Source organism: Cynara cardunculus, assembly GCF_001531365.2.
Source record: "Cynara cardunculus var. scolymus isolate 2C chromosome LG 12, CcrdV1, whole genome shotgun sequence".
NCBI lineage: Eukaryota > Viridiplantae > Streptophyta > Magnoliopsida > Asterales > Asteraceae > Cynara > Cynara cardunculus.
Window position 1 is genome coordinate 8,313,147 of NC_037539.1, and position 26,920 is coordinate 8,340,066.

The window sequence follows — 26,920 nt, forward strand, 5'->3', positions numbered from 1 at the left end:
GGTCGATGTATTTTTTGACCAAAAATAGCTATCGAAAAATACTCGTAACCACTTTTACATGATCCAATAATAAACAATTTTGTAGAATAAATCGAATAATATAATTAGTATATAATAAATTATTATTAATGGTACAGAAAGTATTTATAACGTGGACAAAATCCATTTTTTTGGGTAAATTCTGGCTTAATTATAGCTTTAAAAAAAAGTAGCTGGAAAAAAATCCGACCTACCGGATTCGAACCAGTGACCTAAGGATATCAGCAATTGACCAACTACAGTCCTCCGCTCTACCAACTGAGCTAAGGTCGGATTGTGTTATTTATTCGTTACGTATTAATATTATAGCTATCCCAGTTTTAAACACCAAATCATATTACCTTACCGGATGAATATGATAAAAACTAAAAATCTTACATGGTAAGAGTAAGGCAAGAACAAAAGTCTTATCCGATAAGTGAGAGTGATGACTCTTACCAGGTAAATTGTTGCATACAGTGTCGTTTTTGTGAACTAAAATTTTACCCGGTAAGTAAATGATAGTGTTGAATTTTACTGGTAAGCGCTTACCGCTTAAGTGTTTGATAGACGGCCCAGTAGTATTCCAAAAATATGCAAACGTGGTTTTTAACAATAGTTTTGATTTCTAAGGGGTGTTTTAGAATCTTAATAGCTGGTTAAGTATTTTTTTTTATTGATTGGATGATGATTTGTTGTGACCGACCAATTGAACTCTGTATTGGATTTTTTCGGTTTGAAAACCAACTATCGTTCTTATAGATCATCAAAAAGTGTCACGACTTGTAATAAAATTAATGATTTTGAACAAATGATACAGATTAATTAGAAAGTACGTAAGAATATGATTGTTTGTTTGAGACAAAAGAATGAGCATAGTGATTTAATTAGTTACATAAATGTTTTGAAAATATATCGTACACGTCGAGTCACACATGTTTAGCTTGATTTGAAACTTTTTGCAAGGTAACGTAAAAAAGTGTTCGATTGCATATGGATAGAGTCGATTAGAGCCAACTTTTGGTTTGGTCATACTAAGGGGCTGTTTGGCAGTTGCTGAATGGTTTTGTGCAGAATGGTTAAGTGGTCAGAATGGTTAAGAGGGTCAGAATGGTTAAGTGCTGAATGAAATATGGTTGTTTGATAAATGTTCTCTAAATATCAACAAAGAGGTTGCTAGAGGAGGAACGATGATGAAGGAGATGGGTGAAGGGTAAACCTGGAAAGTTAAGGCTCTGAACCATTAGGCAGCCCCTTAGATGCAAAATGGTTAAGAGGTAATTGTCACCATTAAGAGGTTCAATTTCTTTTGCCAAACAGCCCCTGCCTCTTACCGATTAAGAGGCAAACAAACAACCCCTAAATCTTGTTTGGCAAATACATCACAACATGTAAATCATAGTTGTTACGGTGATATGTATTTGTACTACTTATCTCTATATTTACAAGCATACAGATAACCTTCATACGATACAAGCAGCCATTAAGGAGCGATGATGTACCGTTTAGGTATGGATCAGTTATTAGAAGTATTAGGATTAGGCAAACGAATTCAATCAATTTTTGTATATACATCCATATTTAGCAAACCTGGAAATAAGATGATAATTATTTAGAAATCAAAATATGTTTTCTTAAAATGATTGAGTTTTAATTAACAAGTAATTAAAAATAAGTTGGCATGATACGATACCAATTTTTCAGTTACTTAAAATAAAAGTTAAGATGAAAAATCGTGTAGGAATAAAAGTTAAGATGAGAAGTAAAAGAAGTGATCTAGACCCTTGATCACTTTTAATCTCTCCTCCATCCCATGAATTGCGCTTCTCATAGAAATTGATCTAGTGCATTTTGATGTACCGTGTTAGTGTTAATCTTCAATTATGATTGATTCAAATGTGGAGATTCATTCTTAACTTTCTCATTATAACTTCAATTCTCACATGAATCCAACCATAATAAACAGGGGGTGTAGAACATCAACCGATCGAATTTGAATTGACCGATTCAATTATAATCGACCGACCATAATTGGATACCTAATTGTAATTGGATCGGATCGGATTGAAAATTCCAACATTCAATTTGAATCGGTCGGTTCTCGGATGTCAATCCAGAACCAACCAAAACCGAATCTCATCGATCAACATCCAATGTATCATCCAGTTATCCATCTAAGTTTTATCCAACTAGCATCCAATTAATTTATTTTCAAACTGCTTAAATCGAAATTTGTTTTGTATGAAATGATTAATTAATTTGTTTGAAAATTAGACTGAATTAACACACTGTATGAATCAAATCCCATCAGATCATCCGTTGGATATCCAATAAAAATATCCAATGGATGAAATCGAACTGATTCAATTATCCATTGGATTGGATTGAATCGATTATATAATATTAATCAGATCATATTGATTAGCGAAATCGAACATTCAATGAATAATTGAATCGGTTTTCTTTTTATCCAATAAATATCAACCGTTAATCTGCTGAGAACACATATTTCCTTCCCTTCTCATTCTCTTTCCCGTAGGGGAAAAAATTGAACCCAACTTCAATTGCAACGGATAAAAAAAATGCAAAGATCCTTTTCTTAACTTATTGAATTATGTACTATCACCTAATATGGTGTGAATTACCCCTGTGCTAATATGCGCCAAGGTGCGCATGGAAACATTGTTACAGGTTGAAAAGCTGTTGGGGAATATGAAGTAGCAGTATATATATATATATATGCATATACGCATATAACATCATCACACAGCAGGCAGCGAAATCAATGGCAAATCACATGAGAACGGCGAAGGCGATGGAGATGGTGTCTTCTTGGATTCGCCTCTTACTCGTACTTCTGATTCTAATTGTTTATGGAAACAGCGGCGTATTAGGCGGGAAAAATGCGCGGATTCACATTCCTGATGAGCTAGATGATGTGGTGGACGATGAGGAGGACGAGGCGTGGAAGGAATGGGGACAGAAGAAGAAATTGACGGAGGAGAAGTTTGATCCGCCGCCGGTTGATTTCTCGGAGATGGACTTAGCTCAGATGCAGGAAGAGATGATGAAACGACAACACGGTCCGTCGTTTGGCTTCGTTAAGCTCCGGTTAGGCGTTCGACGTACTCCGGTAACTTGATTCTTCTTCTGTTTGAAAATTGACAAAGCTTCATTTGCATTCCAGGTTTTTTTTTTCTTATAGTTTACCATCGAAGAGCTAAGAATTGACTTCGAATATTCAAATACGTTAATTTCTCAATAACAAATATGTTTAGAGGAACTGATAACAAACTATTGATCGTTTATGAGAAGTATTAAAGATCTCATCTAGCACAATCCATCAGATTTAAGACAAAATTTCAAAAGATAGCTCCTTATGTGAATTGTGATAATCAATCGCTGGCTACTGGCTAGGTTTTGGATCTGAAAGTTACTCAAAGTATTGAAGAATTCTAGGGTGTCAAGCAAAGTTAATCATAATTGCTGCACTGCATTGCTTGATTGTGCCGTACAAACAAGCAACCTATTGGAAGCATTTTTTTCGTCTCAACCTTTTATTCGTTAAATTGAATGTATTACTTTTGTGGGATCCTTTTAGCAATTAGATGATTTACTCTACACAAAGCAGATGAAGAGACAGTAATCAAATAGGAAATGTACCATGATTTGAGAAAAGAAATTAAGAGAAGTAGAACTCCTGGTAGGATCTAATTGTTTAATTAAGAAAATATGTAATGTATAAAGTTATTTTTGTCCGATTCCGGACTCCTGGTAGTAGCATAATGCCACCAGTTCAGTACATTGCTAGCCCTTCTAAAGGGGTTATGATCAGCAGGAACAAAAGTAGGGATCCCATTAGAACACTTGGTCAATATGCTTGGGCGAGAGCAGGATGGGGAAAAGTTCTCATGTTAAAACTATTAGAGATTGTAGAGTAGTTGAAGATCAAATGCATTTCGCAGCCGCATCTCACAGTGCTATATTATCCAGATGTTACTTTGATCATTAGTTTCGTAAGCTGTCGGATCAAGGGATATTCTCAGATGTATGACCACTCTCATATGTGCTAAAATTCTTTAAGGGATTATATTTAAGTATTGCCATTTTGGTGAACTTAACTGGAAGATGGATCACTTTTTTTCATAATTTGCAGGATGTGATAACAGATATTGCAATGAAATGGAGCAAAATTGCAAGAACTGGAGCTATAGAGGTCAAATTTATGGGTGTTGATGTGAGCACAATAATGTTCACTCTGGAAAAAGGCCAAGACACTCTAGAGGTTCGTTCCAAATAGCCTTTCAAATTCTTTTGTGATATTACTCCCGAGCAATCTTCTAAATTAATTGCTGAGAAACAAAATTTGAACACACACTCGCATACAAACCCCATGAGAATGTCCCAACTGTAAAAGCTAGAAAGTTGAATCTAGAGTTACCGTTAAAATCTATCCTATATCAAAGGAGTGATTGGTATTTGAATTGTTATACTTGAATATTTTTCTTTGCAAACAAACAATCATTCTTGTGGAAGTAAAACAAACAATACACTTTGTGAGGATGAGCAATATAATGAAAAAGAGTGTCAAACAAGAAATCTTTTATTTTTCGCATTTGCATTTCTGTGGTTTGTTCAAAATCACTTTATTTTCCAAAATATATTGTTCTTTTTGGCATTATCACAAGAATGATGATTTGCTTTCAACTAAAAACAAAATATAGAGATTCAACAAGCCACTCACTTAATATCCAACAAATTGATGAATATGAATGACTGAATGTACATGTAAATGTAATATAGCGCATTACTATGTCGAAAATGGCATTTCTTCGCATTTATGTTTGTACTTTGTCCAAAATCACTCAATCTACAAACTGTATCGTTTCTTTGACACTTTATGAGAATTATGATTACCTTGCAGCAACAAGTTAAGTTTGACCATTGCAAAAAGGGTTGAATCACTCGATATTTTATGATTTGTTGACCCAACATACATGTGGTGTAATACATGCACAAACATGTAGATCTAACATTGAAGGGACTATCTTAAACTCACATGTGGAACACATGCATGATTTGGAAGGTCATTGTGAGCAAAAATTGTTAGATATTAGATGAACTTGGCTGGTAACAGTGACATTGTTGTTGAAATATGAAGAAATCACCAAGATTTGATCACTGTTAAATCACAAAATCTTACTTACAGTGACCAATATATGGTGTTGGGTTACTGGGAGAGGGTAAGAAGAGATCTCCACTCTTGGATCAATCTTAATTGAAGAGTTCCACTAGATCAACACTAATGAGAAGCACCGCATCAATTCATTTCTAAAGTGAAATTCATGGGTTGGTTTGAGATTAAAAGTGATCAATGGTCCAAATCCCTTCTTACACTTCTCACCTTATCTCCTATTCTCACAATCCTTCGTCCCAATATGTATTGTTATACTTGTGTTCATGGGTTAATTCGTGTTTTGATTGTTTAGTTGAAAGACTTTATATTGAGCCAACCGGAGGCATATGAGATGAAAATCGGGGATCGACTTTTCCGAAGGCCAGGAGATCCTCCATTCGATGATGTTTTTGCAGAACTCCATGGCAATGACGAAGGCCATGCTCATCCCTCAATCAATGATCATGAGAAAGATGAGTTATAATCAAATCAAGCTACATTTTCTTGTTTCTTGCTTCTTAATTTGGACATCATTGCTTAGATATCTTCACAAACATCTAATATTTTTTTTGAGTTTTGCACTTTCATGATCCCAAAAATGGTACTTAGGGATTGTTTGCCTGCTGACCGGTGCTGATTCGGTCAGCATTAGCTAGTTTGTCTAAAGATTGATCTAACTTCTGGTGCTGTCAGAGCACTTACCCAGCAAGATTACTATTTTGCTATTGGGTCAGCACAAGATAATGAAGGTATTTTGTCGGTAAACAACGATTTACAGTTAACCAAGGACAAACCTCTTATTAAGACTGCAGACTAATCCGGTTAACGTATACCCAAATTTCATGCTTTATCGGTTTTTTTCAACTTCATAAAGAAACATTTACACTTCATCTGTCAAACTGAGATGGGATCTTATGATTTAATGCTTTATGCTTTAGTCAATGATGTTCCTCTGTTTTATTAATTAATTCTTTATCAGTTTTGACTTTTATTTGTTAACTTATATAATAGATGGCGATGGCATAATTGATCTTGTTCTTAAAATATTAATGCATGTCAAACAAATCCTTTTTAGAACATGCAAATGAAAAGATTATGGCTGTTTAGTGGTGATCTATTAATTTTGCTGGACATAAATGGCAAAATGAACACGGACCATGTGATGGTTCTAAAGAAATACAAAAAACGTACGTCCGAGTCCGACGCGGCTAAAGAGAGGATGACAACGATTTTTTGTTGGATTTTCTATGCCATAGAACGGTTTAAACTTTGGTTTTATTTAGGGGGGTGTGTTTGGTTCGTTTTAAGTAATGGTAATGACAACGAAAAAGAATATAGCATAGAATGGGAATGAATATTTTCATTATATTGTTTTATGTTGGTGTACATTCCTTTGCATTGTTGATGACCCCCAATTTATACGTGGTATATTAATAAAATGACCATTTTTCAGATATTTTTCATAAAATGACCACCAAAATCGCTCCTGGAGGGCGATTTACTTTATTGGGGCGATTTCTCTATTTGAGGCATGGATGAGTCTCATGTTATATTACTTGGGGGACAAAAATATGATTTTCTCCACTTTTTATCAAAATCGCCCCTGTATAATGCGGCTTTCATTCTTATTTCGTCTTGTAGTGGAGACATTTTATGACCCAACTTTTTGGTTGATTTGACAACTCAATGACGACATGACTAGACATAGGGTTTGTTTTTTATTGGTATTTTATCTTTTTTAGATTAAAATGTAGTATATATAACTGTAGTAATCCAAATATAAAAAAATGTATTAATTCAAACACTTTTACCATTATAACCTTTAAACATAATCTATCATCACAACTCTTAACACATATATGAAATCATCTCATAGTGATAATGGTTTCGTGTATGTTCAAAGTGGAGGTTTGTTCCGGACGATAAATGGTGTTTTAGAGTGTATGTCGTTAGGAGCGCCTACATGTATATTATCTTTGCCTTCGCCGATGACACATTCTGGTGTGGTGAAGCGTGTTGCGAAAAAATTAAGTTTACGTAGTCGTTTTAGGTTATTTTATAAAGATCCTTTGAGTTGTGAGTTATTTGAGCTAGGTAATGACGACAATGTGATGATGTTCCAAAACGCCGTTCATCAAAATTTATCGCAAATTTTGACATTCTTTGTTGTCCACGGGGGTGGCGATGGTGATGGTGGAGATCTGTCAAGTGTCATAATCCATCAACCAAATATGTTTTTCCCCGGCTGTAGTGGTGCAAACCCTTACGGTCCTTCTGCAATGAATCGAACAGGTACTTTTTACCCTGGTGGCAGTGGTGGAAATTCCTATAGTTCTACTGGAATCAATCAATCATGTTATTTCTAACCTGGTGGTAATGAAGGAAATCCATATTTTCTTGTCTGAATAAATCAACTGAACAGTTTCTTCCCCGGCGGTAGTGGTGAAAATCTATATTTTGATGATAGAATCAATCAAACCGGTAGTTTTTTTTCCTGGTTGTAGTGGCGCCATCCCTACAATGTTGTCGGGATCAATCAACATGGTGTTGTCGTCATGAATGAACCTGATAATTTTGTTCATGTGTCGAAGGCGTCGATAGCAAAGCAACATTATCAAAACCAACCGACTGAGGTTTTTGAACCGATAAATGATTTTGAAGCTGATAGTTTTTTGGTTCAAGATTTGAACCAGTCTCCAAAACAGTCAACATTGTGGAAGGTAAATAAGGATGAAGACGTTATCGTTGTAGCAGAAGTTTTGAATATACCCGAAGACAATAACTCAAATAATGAAGAAATCCATCCGGTAAGGAATAGTTTTTTGGTATGCCCGACCCAGCACCTTGCCCTACCTCCGTTATCGAACCTAGAAGAAACCTTTCCTATCAACCTACATCACATGTAAAAAATCTAAATTAAATTATAATAAAAAAGTAAATTAAAAAAATTATATAAAAAAATAAGAACTTTTAAAGAATTAATTTGATACTAATATCGATATATTTTTTTTCTTCATAATTTTATAATATTTTCAAATTTATAACTTATTCAAAAATAAAAACATTATCATTTTCTCAAAACCACATAAAACCGTATTATAACATTCATAGGACAAAAAAATAAATAAAACAAAATATTAAAATCGAGATGTAACCCGCTGCATTGCACGAGACCTTCTTACTTCAACAATATTTGGATCCGTTGGTTTGGTCCTAAGAGTGCGTTTGGTACGCTGGACAGGATGAGATAGAATATAACAGAACACATTTGTTCTACATTTGGTGCGGCTAGATATGAAACTAAGCGGAACTAAATTGGACAAAATGAGTTAGGCTTGTTCAACTATACCCCCTAGAACCAAGTGGAAGTCAACATTTTTTCCCTCCGTTACCCTTTTTCTCCTACCCGGCTCATCACATGTGAAGGAAGACCTAACCCCCTTTTCATCCGGCTCCATCGCTTCTTTCATCAACTCCATCGACGGCGACCATCGACGGCGAGTTCCAATCGGCGTTGCTTCTCTTCTCGACTGTTCCAATCGACGGTACGCTTCTCTTCTCTCCATATCCAATCGACTGTTGCTTCTCGACTGGTAAGTCCTTCGATTTCTAATCTATGGATTTCAAGTAATTGCGTATCATCATTCAAGGTTTTTTCACCTGCTTAGAAATCCAATTTAGTCGTATGTTTATAATTATGTAATTAGGTTTCTTGTTTGTGAAGCTCATTTTTCGATGGATTTAAGCTCTGTATGTAGCTACTTTAACGGTTTGGGTTGAATTTGGTTCTCCATTTGTGCATCTTCGTGTGTTTTCTGTAGTCAACTTGAAGAAATTGATAAGATTTTAGTGTTTGAAGTTGCATTTTAGTTTGAATGAGCTCTGTAAATGTTTTTTTGCTGAACAGCTGTCCTGTCCTGTCTGCGCATTTGCAGGATTGGAATGAAATTGGAGGGATTTGGATTTAAAATCCATTCCAATCCTGTGTTTGGTTTGTAGGATTGATAAAATTTAAAATCCTGGGATTCATTAACAATCCCGTGACCGGTGGATTTTAGAATCCTTTGAAAGGACACGGGTTTTGTAAAATCCATTTCCGTGGGATTCCAAATCTTGCCCTAGGTCATGTCTCCATCTCATCCTCCATTTTCATCCCTGACCATCTCCTCCAGCCTCCAACTTTGCTGTCTCCTCCAGCCTCAAACATTGCCGGCTCTGTAGCTTTCTCCCACGGTGGCCGTCTCCGGCTCCGTCGCTTTCTCCCACCGTGGTCGTCTCCATCTCTGTCGCTTTCTCCCACCGTGTTCGTCTCCATCGCCGAAGACAGGTAATTTCTATTTACTACGATTTCTGTTACGACTTCACAATACGATTAATGCTCCGATTTGTACTTCGATTTCTGCATATTGTACTTCAATTTCTGCATATTCTGTTCCGATTTGTACTTCAAATACATAAGGGTACTTCATATTCTGTTCCGATTTAGTTCATATGCTGTTCCGATTAATGTTCCGATTTGTACTTCATATGTTGTTACAAAAAAAAAAAAAAATCCAAATCCAAATCCTACAAACCAAACAGAGGAATGGATTTCAAATCCAATCCAAATTCTGCAAACCAAACACATGAATGAATTTTAAATCCAATCCAATCCAAATCCCATGGAATCCAAATCCCTCCTGGGAATCCAAATCCCTCAGAAACATTCCTGCAAACCAAACGCACCCTTATTTGATTCGGATGAGGACTGGGACCAGCTGATCCGTTACCCGACCCGTACCTTTTTTAGGTGGATTCTGGGCTTGGCAATATGGGCCTGACTTTTTGTTCGTTTGTATTTTTACTAGCAAGTAGCAATACATTCTCCAAAAAGCTCTCCTGCATTAATCTCCCTCCTCTTCCCGGTGGCCGTCGCCGGAATATTCTTACCGGTGCCACAACTTAGTGCTATCCAGGTAATCTTATATATTCTGATCCATAATTTTGTATGTATATTTCCGGCTTGCTTTTGTTAACTGATGCGTTGTTTAGCCAACAGATCAGTTAGTTCTTAGTTATCGAGTTCAATTGACCTAATTATCTTTGCAATCGGCAACCTTAATTTGGTATGAAAGCAACTGTGATCTGAATGAACAAGCTGTTTATGTCCTTGTTGCCTCGTGTTCCTGCTTACGTCTGTAATTTAAATGATAAACCTAAAACTCCCATTTATTTGCTTGAAAACACACACAAAATGGTCTTGAAGCCAGCACTGGCCCGGGGTCAGCACCGCCCTGAACTTTTTCTAAGAAACTTTTTAGATGGCCCAAAATCTATATAGTCCAGCTACCATTTGAAGGTCCACCCCCAAAATACATCAGACCCTCACCTTTGAGACTGTCGCACACCCAAAACCATAAGCACCGAGTACGATCACTCAATCCCCCCTACAATTGTTGTCCGATTGTGTGTGCAAAGACGTCATAGGCTGTATGGATTGTAGGAATAAGCTTTTAGAAGTAAGTCAAATTTTCAGGGTTCGATCACTTTTAATTTTTAGGGTTCATCTCTCTCTCTCTCTCTCTGTTATGTTGATTATTGAGATCCTCATCTCCTAGTAATTAGTATTAATTATTGAATGGTCCTGTTATGTTGAAATTTCCAAATTGTTGGATATTTGTTTGATAGTGTTAAGCTTATCATATTGACCGTTGAATTTCTTGTGTTTATTATTGAAATTGGTGTGTTGATTACTGAAATTGCTGTGTTCATCGTATTTGTTTGAAAGTGTTAAGTTAATCACTCTCTCTTATGTTGATTATTGGAATTGCTAAGTCGATTCATTGGAGCCAACTAACGATGATAAGATTAAACAGTCAGAATTTTTGTTTTATTTGGGAGGACCACCCTAGGTAATAATCATGGCTCTACTCTAATGAACACATGTAAAGATTCTGCCTATTTTCTGTTATGATCTTGGAATTCTTTTGGGGGTTTTATATTTCGTTTATCCTGATAAGAAATAGATCAGCCATGATATGTCAAATGACTATTGGGCTGACTTTTGTGAATCTTGAATCTGAGCGGTGTGTGTTTGATGAAATGCCTCATAGATCTTATCTTTGAACTAGCTAGCATTATCGGACTCTGTTTTGATCCTTAAACCCACTTCTTCCCCGAAGCAACGGTTGTTTGCCCAATTCAGCAGTAGCATGTCGTGAAAAGTATATGCGCAACAAGGTTTTAAAAGTCGGAATCGGGCCTCAAGGTGTTTTCCCTCAATGAGGCGAAGCGTAAGCCTTGAGGCGTTCTGAGGCGTAAGCCCCCGAGGCAGAAATATATATCCACCAAAATATGTACATATACTACACAAATGTATACACACTTATTTACAATATATAATACTCAATTACTAAGGGCGTTGGTTCAATGGTTCTTGACAGATGATTAGATGAAAGAGTGTGTGACACCCCATACTCTACATTTGCATATAACATATATTTCATTTAAAAAAATGCAGATTACACCTCATAGGTCCCACTAGTACAAGGATTCTATATATACAGAATCTACAATTGAAAATTTCCAAAAGAATAACCTTGTACTATCACATGTATGTCTACATGTATCTTCAAAAACAGCTGATAAACATATAAGGAAAATAGTCATATATTTCCCTTCCCCTTAATATCCCGAGACCCTGCTGATCCTGCAATGCATATTTAAAACACAAGATGAGGGTTAGACCGAAAGGTCTAGTGAGATAACCCCTTCTTTGCAATTGCAGGGTGAAGATCACCAAAATTTACTTTAAAACATCTTTTCACATACAGATACATGCTCCCTGAAATTTGCATCAATTATAAAATACAGAGACGCAAGACTCCTTTGGCTCAACTGGTCAGAGCTTCCCTGCTCTTAAGGACCAGCGCTCCTCTGGTTACTAAGGAGTTTCTAAGGGACAAAGTTCTTTTATTAAACCATTTCTTCTAGTTGGCCAGAGCCTCTGCTCCTACCACCCAGAGCCTCTGCACTCACACTTCAAAAATAACTAAGGCTACCATTCAACTGGAGACCCTCTGGATGATCAAAATCTCTGGTCCAAATAGGCCAGAATAGAATTTAAAAAAAATAAATAAAAAGGATCACTAAAATATAACCTGAGCTCCTCTGGTTCTTTGTTCTATTTGCAAATGATTTTTAAAAGGCTTAGACTTGAAAGAAAATATAAATTAAGATTTAAAAGACAGAGCTCAGACGCAGAGCTCAGACACCACACTCGGACACAAGGCTTGGACTCCACACTTGGACACAGAGCTCGAACCCCACTCTCGGACACAGAGCTCAGACGTAAAAACTTGAAAATACAACTTTCATGATACAAAGCCTTTGTATAGTACATACAGAGCCTCTGGGTCATATAAATTCTGAAAATACTTTAAAAACTATTCGCATGACCAAGTTTATGATACATAGTCTGTATAGTACATACAGAGCCTCTAGATCACAAGATTCCTGAAAACACGTAAAAAGATTTTCCACACAACCAGAGGCCCTTTGGTCTGTCTTAAAGACCAACCAGAGCCCTTCTGGTTCCGATCAAATACTTGTTTCTCTTGATCAACTATAAAACCGAATACTCTGATTTCATTAAAATCATTTGAAATCATAGGCAAATGATGCCTCTGGTTATAGCCGTTTTCCTCTTCTCAATAACATCAATGTTATTATTTTAATAAGTGCAACATCTCTAAGTTCCCAAGTCACAGACAAATTTTAACCCAGAGCTATTATCTCTTATTGATACAATAACAAGAGCTATTCAAATGCCACCCTTATTCAGATGTACATCTCTCCTTAATATGCCATCCTTATTCTTCCTCAAATCTACAGATAAATCTGTAAATTTAGCCAATAATGGCCTTAAAGTAGTTTCATACCGGAACAGACTTACATCACAACCGTCCCGTAGAAACATTGGCAAAATAGTTTCATACCGGAACAAAATTTCGTCACAACCGTTCTGTAGAAACATTGATAAAATAGTTCCATATCGGAACAGATTTTCGTCACAACCGTCCCCTAGAAACATTGTTTCAATTCAGAACAGACTTACGTTACAACCGTCCTGAAGAAACATTTGTAAACTCATTTCTTTCAAAACAAACCTCATCTCACAATCGTCTTGAAAGAAAATCACAACACTACCTTTTCCAGATTTTTAGCCTCATTTGAAAGATAAAAAAAAAAAATACTCTTTTCATTCACAAATGGTTTGGACACACTTTCATCGGACAACACTGTCCGTCTACAGGTTCTTATCAGCCTTTAAATCTTCATAAAATACACATACCGACTGCACAATATTATCATCAGTTCCACAAAAACCTGTAATCTTAACAAATTCAAAGACTGTTGTTTAAAGCAAAACTCACCTTATGCAACAAAACATCAACACAAACTGCTTTAACTTCTAACCCAAATTTCCAGCTTCTAAACTTTTAGAAGGAACTCACACACTTTTCTCTCTCTGTTTCCAGGTTTGAAGATAACCTTCCTAAAAAAGAAACCTCCTTTTTATATTATCAAAAGAGGCGGTTTGGAAAAGAAATATATAAAATTGGCCTCTTCTTATCCTTTCGAAATCAGGCGGTGCCTAAGAAATATTATTAAATTTCTTTTTCCCATTAACACCTTAGACTATGTATAAAAATCCATACATACATGCATATTTTACTTCCACCATTTATGCATGTTAACATATAAAACATGCATACACATATGCATATTAACATTCTCATGCATACATACTTTCACATATATAAATATGCACATATTCACATAATCAAATAATCACATAAATATTACCTCAAGTGTATAACCAAAAACCCGGTTATCACAGAGTGACACAGAGAAATAGGCTGAGAAGGTGTGGAAATTGGTTGCTTGGAGGAAGAGAAAAGGTCAAACCACACTTTTGATCGAGAGAAGAAAGTGCTAGCTTCTTTGGTTTTAAAATATTAAAAGTACACATTGGGTCCATTGGGTTTTGACTTTTAGTTTTTAAAATAAAAAGACACTTCTACTATGTAGAAGTATAAAGAGAAGTACTACTACTGCCATGTAGCTTAAAAAAGCCAAATAAACCATTACCAAAGCCGATCATATGAGGCTTATGCTTCGACAACGCCTCATCGAACCAAGCGTAAGCCTCGTCCAGGATCCAAGAGGCGGCCTCAGGTGCGGTTGCATGCCTCAGACGATTTTTAAAACCACGTGTGCAAATTTTTGTGCTTGAAACACAATGCTAAAATAAATATGTAGGTGCATAAAGGTTAAGAAAGGGGGTTGAAGGTCTTGACTAGTATAAACATGTGGGATACTAGAATAATTTAGTATAAGTATTTTAATTGAAACAATATTGTCTTCACTTGGTTGACTGATAGTTGTCATTCTTTTACTTTGAGTTTAAAGTTTGTATTTGTCATGCATATAATGATCTCATATCATTTTTTAAATTTTAATACCTATTAATTTTTTTCATAAATAATACCTCTTGTTTTTTATGGTGTAGCTATCCATTTTCCTTATAAAATTGATATATTTAAAATTTGAAATCAGAAACATTATGTTAGACATTCAAAATTAAACATAACTAATAAAGAACTCCAGAATGGTTGTCTGATATCTTGACAATCTTATTGTATGCAATCGTTATGTTTGTGTTGTGGTATAACTTAATTTTCTGGTAATAATCATAAAAAGCCGTTTTGCTTTCCTATATCAAGAAAATCATTCATATTGAGTAGTTACATGTATTTTTAAATATATTATTTCATCACTATAATATCGTTCTTATTTTTAATTTATTATGCTGATGAAATGATAAATTCAAAAATACATGTAGGTACCTACTTAACATGAATGATTTTCCTTATATGGGAAAGCAAAAACGACTTTTTATGATTACATCAAGAAGATTAAGTTCTACTACAAGCATAAGCACCTCATGCAATAAGATTGTCAAGATGTCAAACAATAAAATTAGTTTATTAGTTGTCACGGGCTTACAATTTTAAATACATATCAAGTTTGCAAGGAAAAATCAATAGCTACACCAGAAGAACAAGAGGTATTATTAATGGAAAAATTAGGTCTTAAAATTAGAAAAATGATATAAGTTCATTATATGCATGACAAATACAAACTTGAAATTTCAAAGCAAACGAATGACAATTATCAGTTAACCAAGGGAAGACTTATTATTGTTTCAATTAAAATGCTTATACTAAATTTATCTAGTATACCACATGCTTATACTACTCAAAGACCTTCAACCTTCTTTCCTAACCTTTATGCACTTGTGTATTTATTATAACATTGTGTTTCAAGCATGAAAATTGTAGATGTACCTTTCGTGACATGCTACTTCTAAACAGGCCCGTTCTTGATACTTTATAAGACCCTAGTCTAGACGTAAAACCGGGCCCTCGATAAGTACCGAAAAAAATTCAATATATTATTTTTATCATCAGATATAAAATTGAATTAAAAAACTACTAATAATCTATATAAAACCTTTTTTTCCGAGTATTCCTAGATGCAAAATCAATCAATAATTACTTCTAAATTAATATCATCTACCATTTCACTTTTACATAGCATCGTAAATTCGTTCCACCACCAAACGCGCTCTATGATATACCTTTACTACATAGATTGACATCATTTGGGGTCACAATATTGACTATTTAGAGTAACACTTTATGTAAGTCAATATAAATTAGGTGTGTTTCCATGTCACATCATGTTAATGTCACGTCATGTTAATTTTCTCATCACCAATTTAAACTTTTAGGGTTAAAACAAACTTTTTAGGAACCATCAATCTTAGAACCAAAATTCCATCTTTTTTTTTTTCCCGTTTTAGAGATAGGAGAGTACTTAAAGTTCATGCACTCAATATTAGGTAATAAAGAGTCGATACTGTATGAAAAAAGAAAGATAGTTTTGAAATCCTAAATATAGATATAAGTCAGATCATCTCATATAGTTGATAGTTTTTTTCAAAAGGCAAGACTTTTCTTAGTTAATAGCAAGAAATCTTCTATATTCTAATACAGAAATAGAATTCATGCAGATGGAATAATCAAAAGAGTCGGTGGGAGATGAATGATGGAGAATATATCAATTTTTCCCGGACAAAGTACTTTTGGATTTTAGTAGTAGATATAAAAACTTAGAGAAAAAAATAAGCAATGCTATTGAATGAACAACCAATTAGTTCTTTTTACATATTTTCTTCTCCAATGTAATTAACTAATACATGTTTGGGCCCTTGATATAATAGTAAATTCTTTTTGGATCATATTAGAAACTAAAAAGTTTGTATTTCTTTAATTTATTAATTTTTTTGTGCTACTATTATATGCCATATAGTATACACGAAAAAAATTGGTCCCCTCTTTCTTTTGGGCCCTGGGCATACGCCTGACCCTCCCTCCCCCATGGACGGCCCTTCTACTAAATCGGGCATACACCCACCAGCACCACCACCATTGCTTCTGCCACCACCCCAAACATGCATATTCCAATTCATTTGAGATTTTCCATCCTAATTCCAGCCAATCAAACATGTGGTCAAACTTCATTAAACTGCATTTCAGTTCTTTCAAATTCCAATTCCTTTGATAGATTTCATTTCCACCAGATTCCACTCTGCGAACCAAAAGCCTCCTTAGTGTATGTAAGCACCGCCAAGAACCTTCATCTGGTTTATAGTAATATGTACCATTATATTATTGGGCATCCAACTCTAAGTTTGTTGGTAATACCTCTTATTCATGTGTTTCATTTAGGAGATGATAACAACTGGCCATAATATAACAACCAAGAGAATGTTAAACATTGTTTTTGGTTGATCCATTTGGTCTTTGCTAAAAGGGACTATCATGTATCTATATTCTTATGGTTTGAACATTTTGACGGACATCACTCTTTATTACCTAGGAAATTATACTTTGAACTAGCAACATGTAATCAAGTTGTTAGTCATCTCTCGCATTTTCACTAACAATATGAAGAATAGGATTAATTCATTTGCTATGTTCTTCAAGAAATGCAAGTTGCCTTCTTATCTTTCTTATAAGGGTGTTCATCCAAACCGCACAACTGCCCACATCGAACCGCACCACAAAGCGCGGTTTAGAACTTCAGTGGTGTGTTTTGCAGTTTGCATTTTTACCAAACCGCGATATGTGGTGCAGTTTGTGGTTTTGAGTCATGAAACTGCGGTGCAAACTGCACTGCAAATATATATTTTTATATACAATAATTAGGCTAGTTTACGTAATATTTTTTAGTTTTCTTAGACTGTATTTAAATATGTAATATTTTTAGTTTTCTTAGACTCTTCTTAATTATGTAATATTTTTAGTTTGTATAGACTTTTTTAATTATGTAATATGTAGTTGGGAATCAGATGTATTTTTTTATTTGTTTGGACTAAGGTCACATTATGGTTGATTTTGTAATAAAGTTTTAATCTTATAATTACTGGATTGTAGGTGTAAAGTGTGTCAGGTACAAACCACATAAACCGCACCGCATTTCGCTGTGCAGATTTTTGCAGTTTGAGAAATATACGGTGCGGTAAGGCGGTTTGGGAAAATGCTCAAAGCGCATATGCGGTGCGATTTGCTGTTTGGCCCCAAAACGCACCACAAACACCCCTACTTATGAGTTTTAATTGTATATTTGGGAGCATATTCTTAACTAATGAGAGGTGAAAAGCAGTAAATTCATCTTTCTATAGGTTTTTCTTTTTCCCTTTTAGATGCATGTGGCATACATGGTGCAGCAATTGCCTTTGCATTTACCATAACCAGTTATGTTTTTGGGATTATTTTTCTGAAGTTTGGTAGTCAAGTCAATTTCACACAAAATTAGGGTAGCAGACTTTGTTTTTTTGGGGGGGGGGTATGTATAGCTCTCTTAAACTCGGAGGAAGGGACTCTGAGAGGTAGAGGTAGAGGTTGGGTGTAGGTTTAGTGAGCCGGCAGTTAGACCCCCTTGAATCCTAGATTATACTAGGGGTGTGTAGTCCTTTCTACCTTGATTATGTTTTCGTGTACTTGCATCAGTTTGTATGTTTTCTTAATCTGTTTTTTGGTTGCTTACTTTTAACTCGTTTTTCAAAGTTAAATTTTCAGCACTCACTTTTTTTTAAGTTCTTTTGCGAACCTTCTTTTTTATGATGTATTTCCACTCTATGCACAAGCTTGTGGTCTTCAAGGGAACAACCACTCTACCTTTTGGGATGGAGGTCAGGTCGCTTACATTTCAGCCACCTCAGAACCCACCTTCAGGTGGGATATACTGTGCTTGTTTGGTTTGGTATAGGTCATTTCTTTCTACACGTGACTATTTGGTTTTACCTAGCACTCTTCAACTATAAAAGCCGAAAAATATCTGAGCATGTTAGTTCCAATTTTTGGTTTCAAATTATATCTCTAGATTGAGTTTGTATTCCAGGGAATAACCTGCAGTTTTGTACATATGCCTCTGTGCCCCCAAAAGATCATGGCTTTGAGCCATGGAAATAACCTCTTCGCAAAGTGCAGCAATAAAAATGTTGCACTTAAAGGCTTCCTTCCCCGATCATTTCCGCACTTAGAAGACTTGGTGTGCAAATGGGATCGTTCAAATTTTAACACTGCCTTTCTTGTTCTTATGTTCTTTTTCTGCAAAATCTTTGAGCAAGCTTTATCCTTTTTTTTCCCGCACGCTTTGCACTAGCCGGGGGTTTTCACGGAAACAGCCGCTCTACTCTTTGAGGTAGAGGGTAGGTCTGCGTAAATCTCACCTTCTCGAACCCCACCTCCAGGTGGGATATACGGGATATACTGGGCTTGTTTGGTTTGGTATTTATCTATCAGTTGCATTTGCATTTGCATTTACTCTCTCTTGAACTTTTTTTGGAGTGCAGGAGTTCGATCATCTTGTAAAGATCCCAATCACAGAAAATGCCTGCACAAAAGATTGAAACAGGTCACACTGACACTGTCCATGATGTTTGCATGGATTATTATGGAAAGCGAGTGGCGTCTGCATCTTCAGATGCCACCATTAAAATAATTGGCGTAAGCAACAACTCTACATCCCAGCACCTTACTACTCTCACCGGTCACAACGGTCCAGTATGGCAGGTTGCGTGGGCCCACCCGAAATTTGGATCACTTCTTGCATCCTGTTCCTATGATGCAATGGTTATACTTTGGAAGGAAGGTAACCCGAATGAGTGGACCCAGGTCCATACTTTTACTGACCATAAATCTTCGGTCAACTCCATTGCCTGGGCACCACACGAGCTTGGCCTCTGCTTGGCTTGTGGCTCGTCCGATGGGAACATCTCAGTTCATACCGCTAGGTCAGATGGTGGGTGGGACACCACACGGATTGACCAGGCTCACCCGATTGGAGTAACCTCGGTTACATGGGCACCGTCAATGGCTCCTGGGGCTCTGGTTGGATCTGGCGCTTTTGAACCTGTACAAAAACTGGCTTCTGGTGGATGCGACAATACTGTAAAGGTCTGGAAGCTGTCTAATGGGATCTGGAAGATGGACTGTTTCCCGGCCTTACAAATGCACACCGATTGGGTGCGTGCTGTTGCGTGGGCCCCGAATTTAGGACTTCCTAAATCGACAATTGCAAGTGCTTCCGAGGATGGGACTGTGGTGATATGGACCGTGGGTAAAGAAGGGGATAATTGGAATGGTAAGGTGTTGTATGATTTCAAGGTCCCGGTTTGGAGGGTTTCGTGGTCGTTAACCGGAAATCTTTTGGCGGTGGCTGCTGGCGACAATAACGTCACTTTGTGGAAAGAAGCCGTTGATGGAGAATGGCAACAGGTGACTACTGTCGATTAGCACTTATCTTCAGGTTCGTTATACCGCATTTCCTGTTATCCTTTTAGATTCGATTTTGCTTCAAACCATTTCGAATACTAGCTAACTTATATAATTAGACTTTTCTGGTCCTTTATTCTTTTCCTTGTATTGCCATCATTATTCATCATGAATAGAAGCTTATGGTCTGTTTGATGTCGATTGTGAAGACTTTGTAGTCCTGTTTTTAGTATTTTGTGAAGATGCTAGTTTTCTTACTCAAATTTGTAGCCTTTTAACCAGTTACTACATTAAGGGTGCGTTTGGTAACCATAGGGGTGGTGCCTGATTGGGTTGAGCTTGGCTCCAAAGGTCAAAAGTACCAGGAGGTCCCAGGTTCAAATCCAAGGAGGAATAAAAATCCCCTTGTGGCTACGGAGGTTCAAATGCGGTGACTTCGGGCTATCTGCAAAGCAGGTGGTCGTTCTGGGATTAGTCGGCTCGAATAGCGGGTTGAATATCCATGTTAATAAAAAGAAGGGTGCGTTTGGTTTGGTACCTGGGGTATGACAGGAAATAAAGTTTGTTGTCTCACATTTAGTATGACATTAGGCCTAGAAAATTCATGGTTTATTCCGGGAAATTATAATAATTGATAAAGTTGGTGTTATATGCACCCTTGTTTATGTTAGAATAATGTCAAATCAAAGCATTAAAAATGTAAAAAGTGAGTTTTGATGTTGGTATGTATGATAAGAAAAATAGTACACCTGATAAAATATCAAATTAGTCTAAGATAATGAACCTTTGATTCAAACATTGAAGTTCTTGGATAGCTACTAGAAATCCGGTTCGCCCCAATATTAGATTCTAACTCTTTTTGGGCAAAAGAGGTTATTAGGTTAGGGTCCTTCACGATATCTAATTGTCAGCATGAAACTAATTTGTGGTAATCAAAAAACTCTTGTTACAAATTTCAACTTTAGATTAATTTCTTAAAATTCTTTTCTGTTTTTAGAATTTATTTTTGGTGTCAAAATAGGATATGTGATAAAGATAGAAGGATGATTATCTTTTCTTGTTTTCCTTTTTTTATTCTTTTCGAAAATTGATCACGAAGGATGTGTAATGCTTACTCCCAACTTTTAAGGGTTGTTTGTTTACCTCTTAATAGTTTCATTAAAAAACAACTTCTGAATTGTTGAGAGGTGAATTTTGTTTGGCAAAAAAAAGTCTGCCTCTTAATGGTTCTAAAACCCTTTGAATGATTTTGTATCTTGAATCTCTCTTAGGCCTTAACCATTAAGAGCCCTAATTTTATTGTATACAATTACCAAACAATTATATTTCATTTTGCATTATATCATGAGAGTTTCTTAATCATTCTGATCACTTAATCATTCTGTATCGAACCATTTAGCAATTGTCAAACAACCGGTTCAAGACGAAACTAAGATGATACATTTGGTAAATTATTAAAATTATCCATGCCATTAAAACTCTTAAATATTATAAAATTCTTTCAATAGGTCTATCTCAATCTTGTCCGTTCAATCCAGCCTGTCTCAAAAGCACACCTTAATCATCCCTTGATGATTGGAATTCTGAGTGGAGTTGAACAAAGCATGGTATACGATTCACTTAATTTAATTGCAAGGAAATTTATAGGATGAGACACCAAAGAAATATGAGATGCATTTTCTAAACTGTATTAATAAGTAGTCTTGACAAAATGGGCTTTTTGTATCTCTACGCGAATGAATGAGACATGCAATTGATACATTTTCTTTAAACCTTTTCTTCCTTCTACTACCACCATGACGACCTCCGACGATATGTACATCGGATGATTCCCTTGAGTAGTGAGAGATTGCAGTAAACACGGGCAAACGATAGAATGAATCTGAATGGCAACCGAATGTAGGTGATCATAACGCTCGCTTGTTGCACCTTGTGGAAGACCGGTTGGGTTTTTAGACTGTCCGGTGATACCATGCTTGCAGAATGGTCTTTTGGCACCATGTATCCCACCTTCAAAACAACAAAAGTTTAAATGGGTTATTCAGGTATATAACCTTAAATGAGATTCTAATTAAATTTATGATCTCCTAGTCTATTAGAGAAAAATTGGTCTAAAATCTTATGAAGAAGTCATTTATTTAGTTAGAATCTCATATAAAGTTATATATCTAAACAAGTATGACTACTGTCGACTGAAATCAGTTAAACCACCATAACGGGAAAAAAAAACGTTTAGAGGGACATGTGTCAATTAAATAGACCTATTTGAACCGTAAGTAAAAATTGTGTCTAGATGCATGTTTAGGCGGGAAAAACCAATAACCGTCGCACAAAAACAGGACACGTGACCTCAAAGCTACTTATTTATTAGGTGTATAGATATGTGAAATTTGACGAACCAATCTTATGCATTCCTTATCCAAAACTGGCTAAACGATATTTTTTGGATGGGATACGAAGATAAATTTTAAACATGTTACTACAGATTTCTAATTTTAAATTTATTCCATGAAATCGTATAGCATTATTTTTCTTTTTTTGTCCATTTTTAAAAATAATTTTATACTCTTTATGTAAATTAATTGCCAGTTTTTAAACTATTTATTAAAGCCTCGTAAAATAAGGGGCCGTTTATCAGATGCTTACTCGGGTAAGCGCTTACCAAGTGATATTCACTTACCGGATCAACATGACAAGGACCAAAAATCTTACCTGTTAGACCGAAGACAAGGACTGAGAGTCTTATCCGGTAAGTGATGACGATGAATCTTACCACGGTTAGCGCTTATCGGGTAAATTGTTACATACGATGTTGTTTTGGTAGACTAAAATCTTATCCGGTAAATAAGCGATAGAGTTGAATTTTACCGTTAAACGCTTACTAGGTAAGTGTTCAGGTAAACGGCCCCTAAATTAATAGAGCAAAATAAGAAAACTTATGAGAGATCTTCATGAAATTTGAATTTTTTTAATAATCAACTCCAACAAAAATTGAAACTCATTACAAATTTAGATTCACTGTTTGAAGACCAAAAGATTGAAAGGTAAATCACTAAGAGGCAGTTTATCAATTACAAATGCTTTTACAAAGTAATATTACTTAGCAACAAACATGACAAGAATCAAAAAGCTTACCCGGTAAGAGTGATTATAAAGACCGAGAGTCTTACCTGATGAATAAGAGCGATGACTCTTACCTGGTTATCTTTTACCAAGTAATTGTTGCATACAATGCCGTTTTGATGGACTAAAATCTTAAGGGCAAAATAAAAATAATATTAAATCTTATCGGATAAGTGGTTACCTGATAAGTATTTGGATAAATGATCCCAAAACATTCTAATGAAAAACCCTAAATTTATAAAGGAAGCCAACTTTATAAAAGAATTTTAGCTATGCCACTTACACATATAAGATATACTTCCATGTTGACTTATTGATCTTCTTCTAAATCTTTTAAGGGATGTAATGATTACCTTATTTTGAATCAATATTTGGTTGCTTTTGTAATACTTACATCTCGCAAGTCGCCTTGAATTTAGAAGATGGCGTTAAGAAAGAATAGTTCTTTATTTGTTTTTCATTTTGTATAATTTATAGGGTTTGTTAAATTGAGGATTATTTAATCTTCTAAGGAGGGGTTGAAGATGGTGACATGAACTAGATGGCTTTTTAATACTAATTTTGGAAAGTATACCAGAACAAAAGCAATTTACACACACACATATATATATATATATATGTGTGTGTTTTCTAGATTATATATATATAACGTTTATTCAATTCACGTGAGACCAAAGATTTTTTGTGAAACTCATAAGATCAATTTATGTTCATTTATCAACTTTTTAAGCTAATGATCTAATGATTAAAAGTTGCACGGTGGCAATTTTGTGATTATTGAGAAGTCTCGCGGCAATTTTATGATTATGAATGTTCAAATTGTAGATCTAATCCAAGGGTTGAGAATTGGTCTTACGGGTCTTACGAAAAACCTTTGGTCTCAATCCCATGTCTACAATCTGAACATTCATAATCACAAAATTGCCACGAGACTTCTCAATAATCACAAAATTGCCACCATACAACTTTAGACCATTTGATCATTAGCTTATAAAGTTGATCAATGAACATAAATTGATTTTACGAGTCTCACAAAAATTCTTTGGTCTCATGTGAACCAACCCTATATGTTGGAATGTTTTTCCTTTCCTCAAAGGCAATTTTGGGGAGCAACGAGTGCTTTCACGAGTGCTTTCACATATTCTTACTATGTGAGTAAAATATCACACTCATTTCACCACTCAATGTCATTCCATACTCGCCTAGCCCCTCTGACCTATCAAGTCCTTCTCAACGTCAACTAAACTTGGATAATTTCTCGTCTATGTGTGTTTGAACATCCCATTTTTCCATGCTAAGGAATGAAGTATGTATATATGCTTAAACAAATCCAGTGTTCATGGTGTACTACTACTAAATTAGACGGTGGCGCTTGCGTGTGATATGTTTCATTGTTTCCTAATTATAAACAAATTCATTACTTATGAGACACTTTATGATGTTAGTTAACCGAGATCAATACCGGAAGTCGACCGTCTTTTGGATTTTGTAAACTGTTTTTGAAAATGTATATGGTAAAATCAAAATATCTAACCTTGCAAATGGACATGAAATCGTGATCAGATTTCCGATCACCGATTCCAATATCAGGCAAATCCTCACCAAACTCCTTCAAAATCGCAAACTTCTTCCATTTTCCGACCAAAACACCAGGCTCTTTTACAAATCCGGTAGCTCTGTTCGTCCTCGGATTCACTTCGATCTCCGTTCCAAGCACTTTCTCCCCTCCCAAAAAGTCCTTCACGAACGTATCCACCATCACAACCGGGTTTGCCGTCACAATCACCTTCCTCTGACAACTATCAAACACTTGGAAGCTGTCGCTCCTCACATCCGCCGCGTAGAACGGCGGTAGAACGCCGCGTGCGACAACCTCGATGTCGCTGACCTTGACCCCGGAGAATGAGACGAATATCAACATCCTGCCAGCAAAATCTTCGGAGATGAATACGTAGACTACAGCAATGATCGGAACACATAGTAGCAGAATAAGGCCGCGGAGGAGGCTGCCTGCTTCGATTGCAACAAGTATGTAATATGGAAAAGATAAGCTGGCTTTGAGCAGAGTTCCGTCGAGGTCGGCAGCAACTGAGCGGTGGCTGACGGAGGATAAATCGCATTCCGATATGAGAGGAAACGTTTTGTTGGCCAATTCCAGCTCCGGCGGCAACATTTTCTCTCTCTACAACAAACTGTTGGTACCACAAAAGGTGCAAATAGATAAGAAAGGTCCAGCTTTTAAGCGTGAAAGTGGTAATTGGCATCAACCTAGTCATGTGAAAAGCGTTTATAAAAATAAAAATAAAAATAAAAATAAAAATAAAAATAAAACCATAAATTTGGTGTCTGATTGGTTTGAACTTGACTTCAAATAACAAAAGTATCAAGAGGTTTTAAGTTCAAATCCAAGGAGGAATAAAAATCCCCTTGTAGCCACGGAGGTTCAAATGCGGTGACTCCAAAATATCTACAAAGCAGGTGGTCGTCATGGAATTAGTCGGCTTACATAGCGGGTTAGATATCCAAGTTAATTAAAAAAACAATAAAATAAGGGTAAATTAGGAAAATGGGTATATAATAATTAATAGCAACTACGATGTCGTTTTGGAAGGTTTTTTAATCGTGAAACATTTTTGGTCATAGGTGGAAACTATTTAAGATCTATTTGTTCAAAGGTTTTTTATTTACTCTTTTTAGTTTTATAATAATTTTATAAAAATTACGTGCTTATTCTTATTTAAAATGTGCTGACCGGGGATCTTACCAGAATAAGAGATAGAAAGCATTGCTTATCGCAATCACTGACTGATTTTCCACTATATACCCCTCCTTCAAATTTGTGTTTTCCTCTTCAAAACCTACCCTCGACTTGTTTTCCAGTGTACCGTCTTCGTAAATCCAAGTTGTTGTTTCCCTATCTCAAAAAGTTTCATGAGGGGTAAAAGAAATGACAACCGTTTGCTGGAAGATGATGGAGAATGGTGTTCTGAAAGTTATGCATTCAGTTCTTTATGCTTGACGAAGACGAAAGTGATAGAAGAAATTAAATACGTTCAATGATCGTGCAAAATATGAAAACCAGATTAGTCGGTGAAAAAACTCGTTGGACATGAGAAGAAACGATGAAGAAATAAGACTCAAAAGCCATCATTCATCAAAATGAGTAAAAGAAATAAGAGAGATAAAAGGATTAATTTCAGAGCCATCTGCAATTCACTCCATGGCTAAACATGGGTTCCATTTGAATAAGAAAATGATCTTATGATTAAATGGGGTCTTGACAAGAATAACCCAATATTTTTTAAAGATTACATTTTTAACCTAAAATTTACAACTTTATCGTTTTAACCATCCTTTACACCGTTAGCACCAACCAGTGCGTACATGGACTAATTTGCAAAAGAAAAATATTTTGACCATGATGTGACAGCACCTAACCGATGTGACCTTACCCTTGACCACACCCTTACGCACCGGCCGGTGCACAGTGCGTAAGGGCCCCATCGGCCAATTTTTTTTTTTCATTTTTTTCACTCCTTCACACTATATATATCTGGTTTTTCTAAAATATAAGATATATATACGTTCTAATATAGTTTTTACCAAAAAAAAAGTTATCTTCTCTAAATTCTCAAGGATCAATATCTGTGATTGAGAAAGTTAAAGTACGTGTTTTTTTGTGCAGGTTCGTGACAGTTAGTCAACAACGTGGTAG

The 26,920-nt window shown here is 35.8% G+C and overlaps 3 protein-coding genes and 1 non-coding gene across 11 annotated transcripts; 2 read left to right on the forward strand and 2 right to left on the reverse strand.

The window, feature by feature from the left end:
- Positions 1-223: 223 nt before the first annotated feature.
- On the reverse strand, positions 224-312 carry TRNAY-GUA. The gene is given in 2 exon segments: positions 224-259; positions 276-312. It is a non-coding gene; the product is annotated as a tRNA-Tyr (tRNA).
- A 2,473-nt stretch (positions 313-2,785) lies between these two features.
- On the forward strand, positions 2,786-5,972 carry LOC112523454 (LRP chaperone MESD-like). Its single transcript, XM_025133069.1, has 3 exons — positions 2,786-3,151; positions 4,175-4,303; positions 5,508-5,972. Exons 1-3 carry the CDS (start codon positions 2,804-2,806, stop codon positions 5,676-5,678), a joined length of 648 nt encoding a protein of 215 aa, XP_024988837.1. The 5' UTR covers positions 2,786-2,803; the 3' UTR covers positions 5,679-5,972.
- A 2,656-nt stretch (positions 5,973-8,628) lies between these two features.
- Positions 8,629-20,341, forward strand: LOC112522499 (protein transport protein SEC13 homolog B-like). Of its 8 annotated transcripts, XM_025131661.1 has the most exons (4): positions 8,629-8,787; positions 10,042-10,149; positions 18,453-18,540; positions 19,161-20,341. In XM_025131661.1, the coding sequence occupies exon 4, from the start codon at positions 19,198-19,200 to the stop codon at positions 20,101-20,103; it is 906 nt and encodes a 301-aa protein (XP_024987429.1). In that variant the 5' UTR covers positions 8,629-8,787; positions 10,042-10,149; positions 18,453-18,540; positions 19,161-19,197; the 3' UTR covers positions 20,104-20,341. The 8 variants fall into 8 exon arrangements, with proteins under 8 accessions (XP_024987429.1, XP_024987428.1, XP_024987431.1 ...); XM_025131660.1 differs by lacking the exon at positions 18,453-18,540; XM_025131663.1 differs by lacking the exon at positions 10,042-10,149.
- A 1,406-nt stretch (positions 20,342-21,747) lies between these two features.
- Positions 21,748-25,410, reverse strand: LOC112523124 (probable glycerol-3-phosphate acyltransferase 8). Its single transcript, XM_025132584.1, has 2 exons — positions 24,740-25,410; positions 21,748-22,092 (listed from the first exon to the last, which is right to left on the reverse strand). The coding sequence occupies exons 1-2, from the start codon at positions 25,376-25,378 to the stop codon at positions 21,871-21,873; spliced, it is 861 nt and encodes a 286-aa protein (XP_024988352.1). The 5' UTR covers positions 25,379-25,410; the 3' UTR covers positions 21,748-21,870.
- Between the last annotated feature and the right edge of the window lie 1,510 nt (positions 25,411-26,920).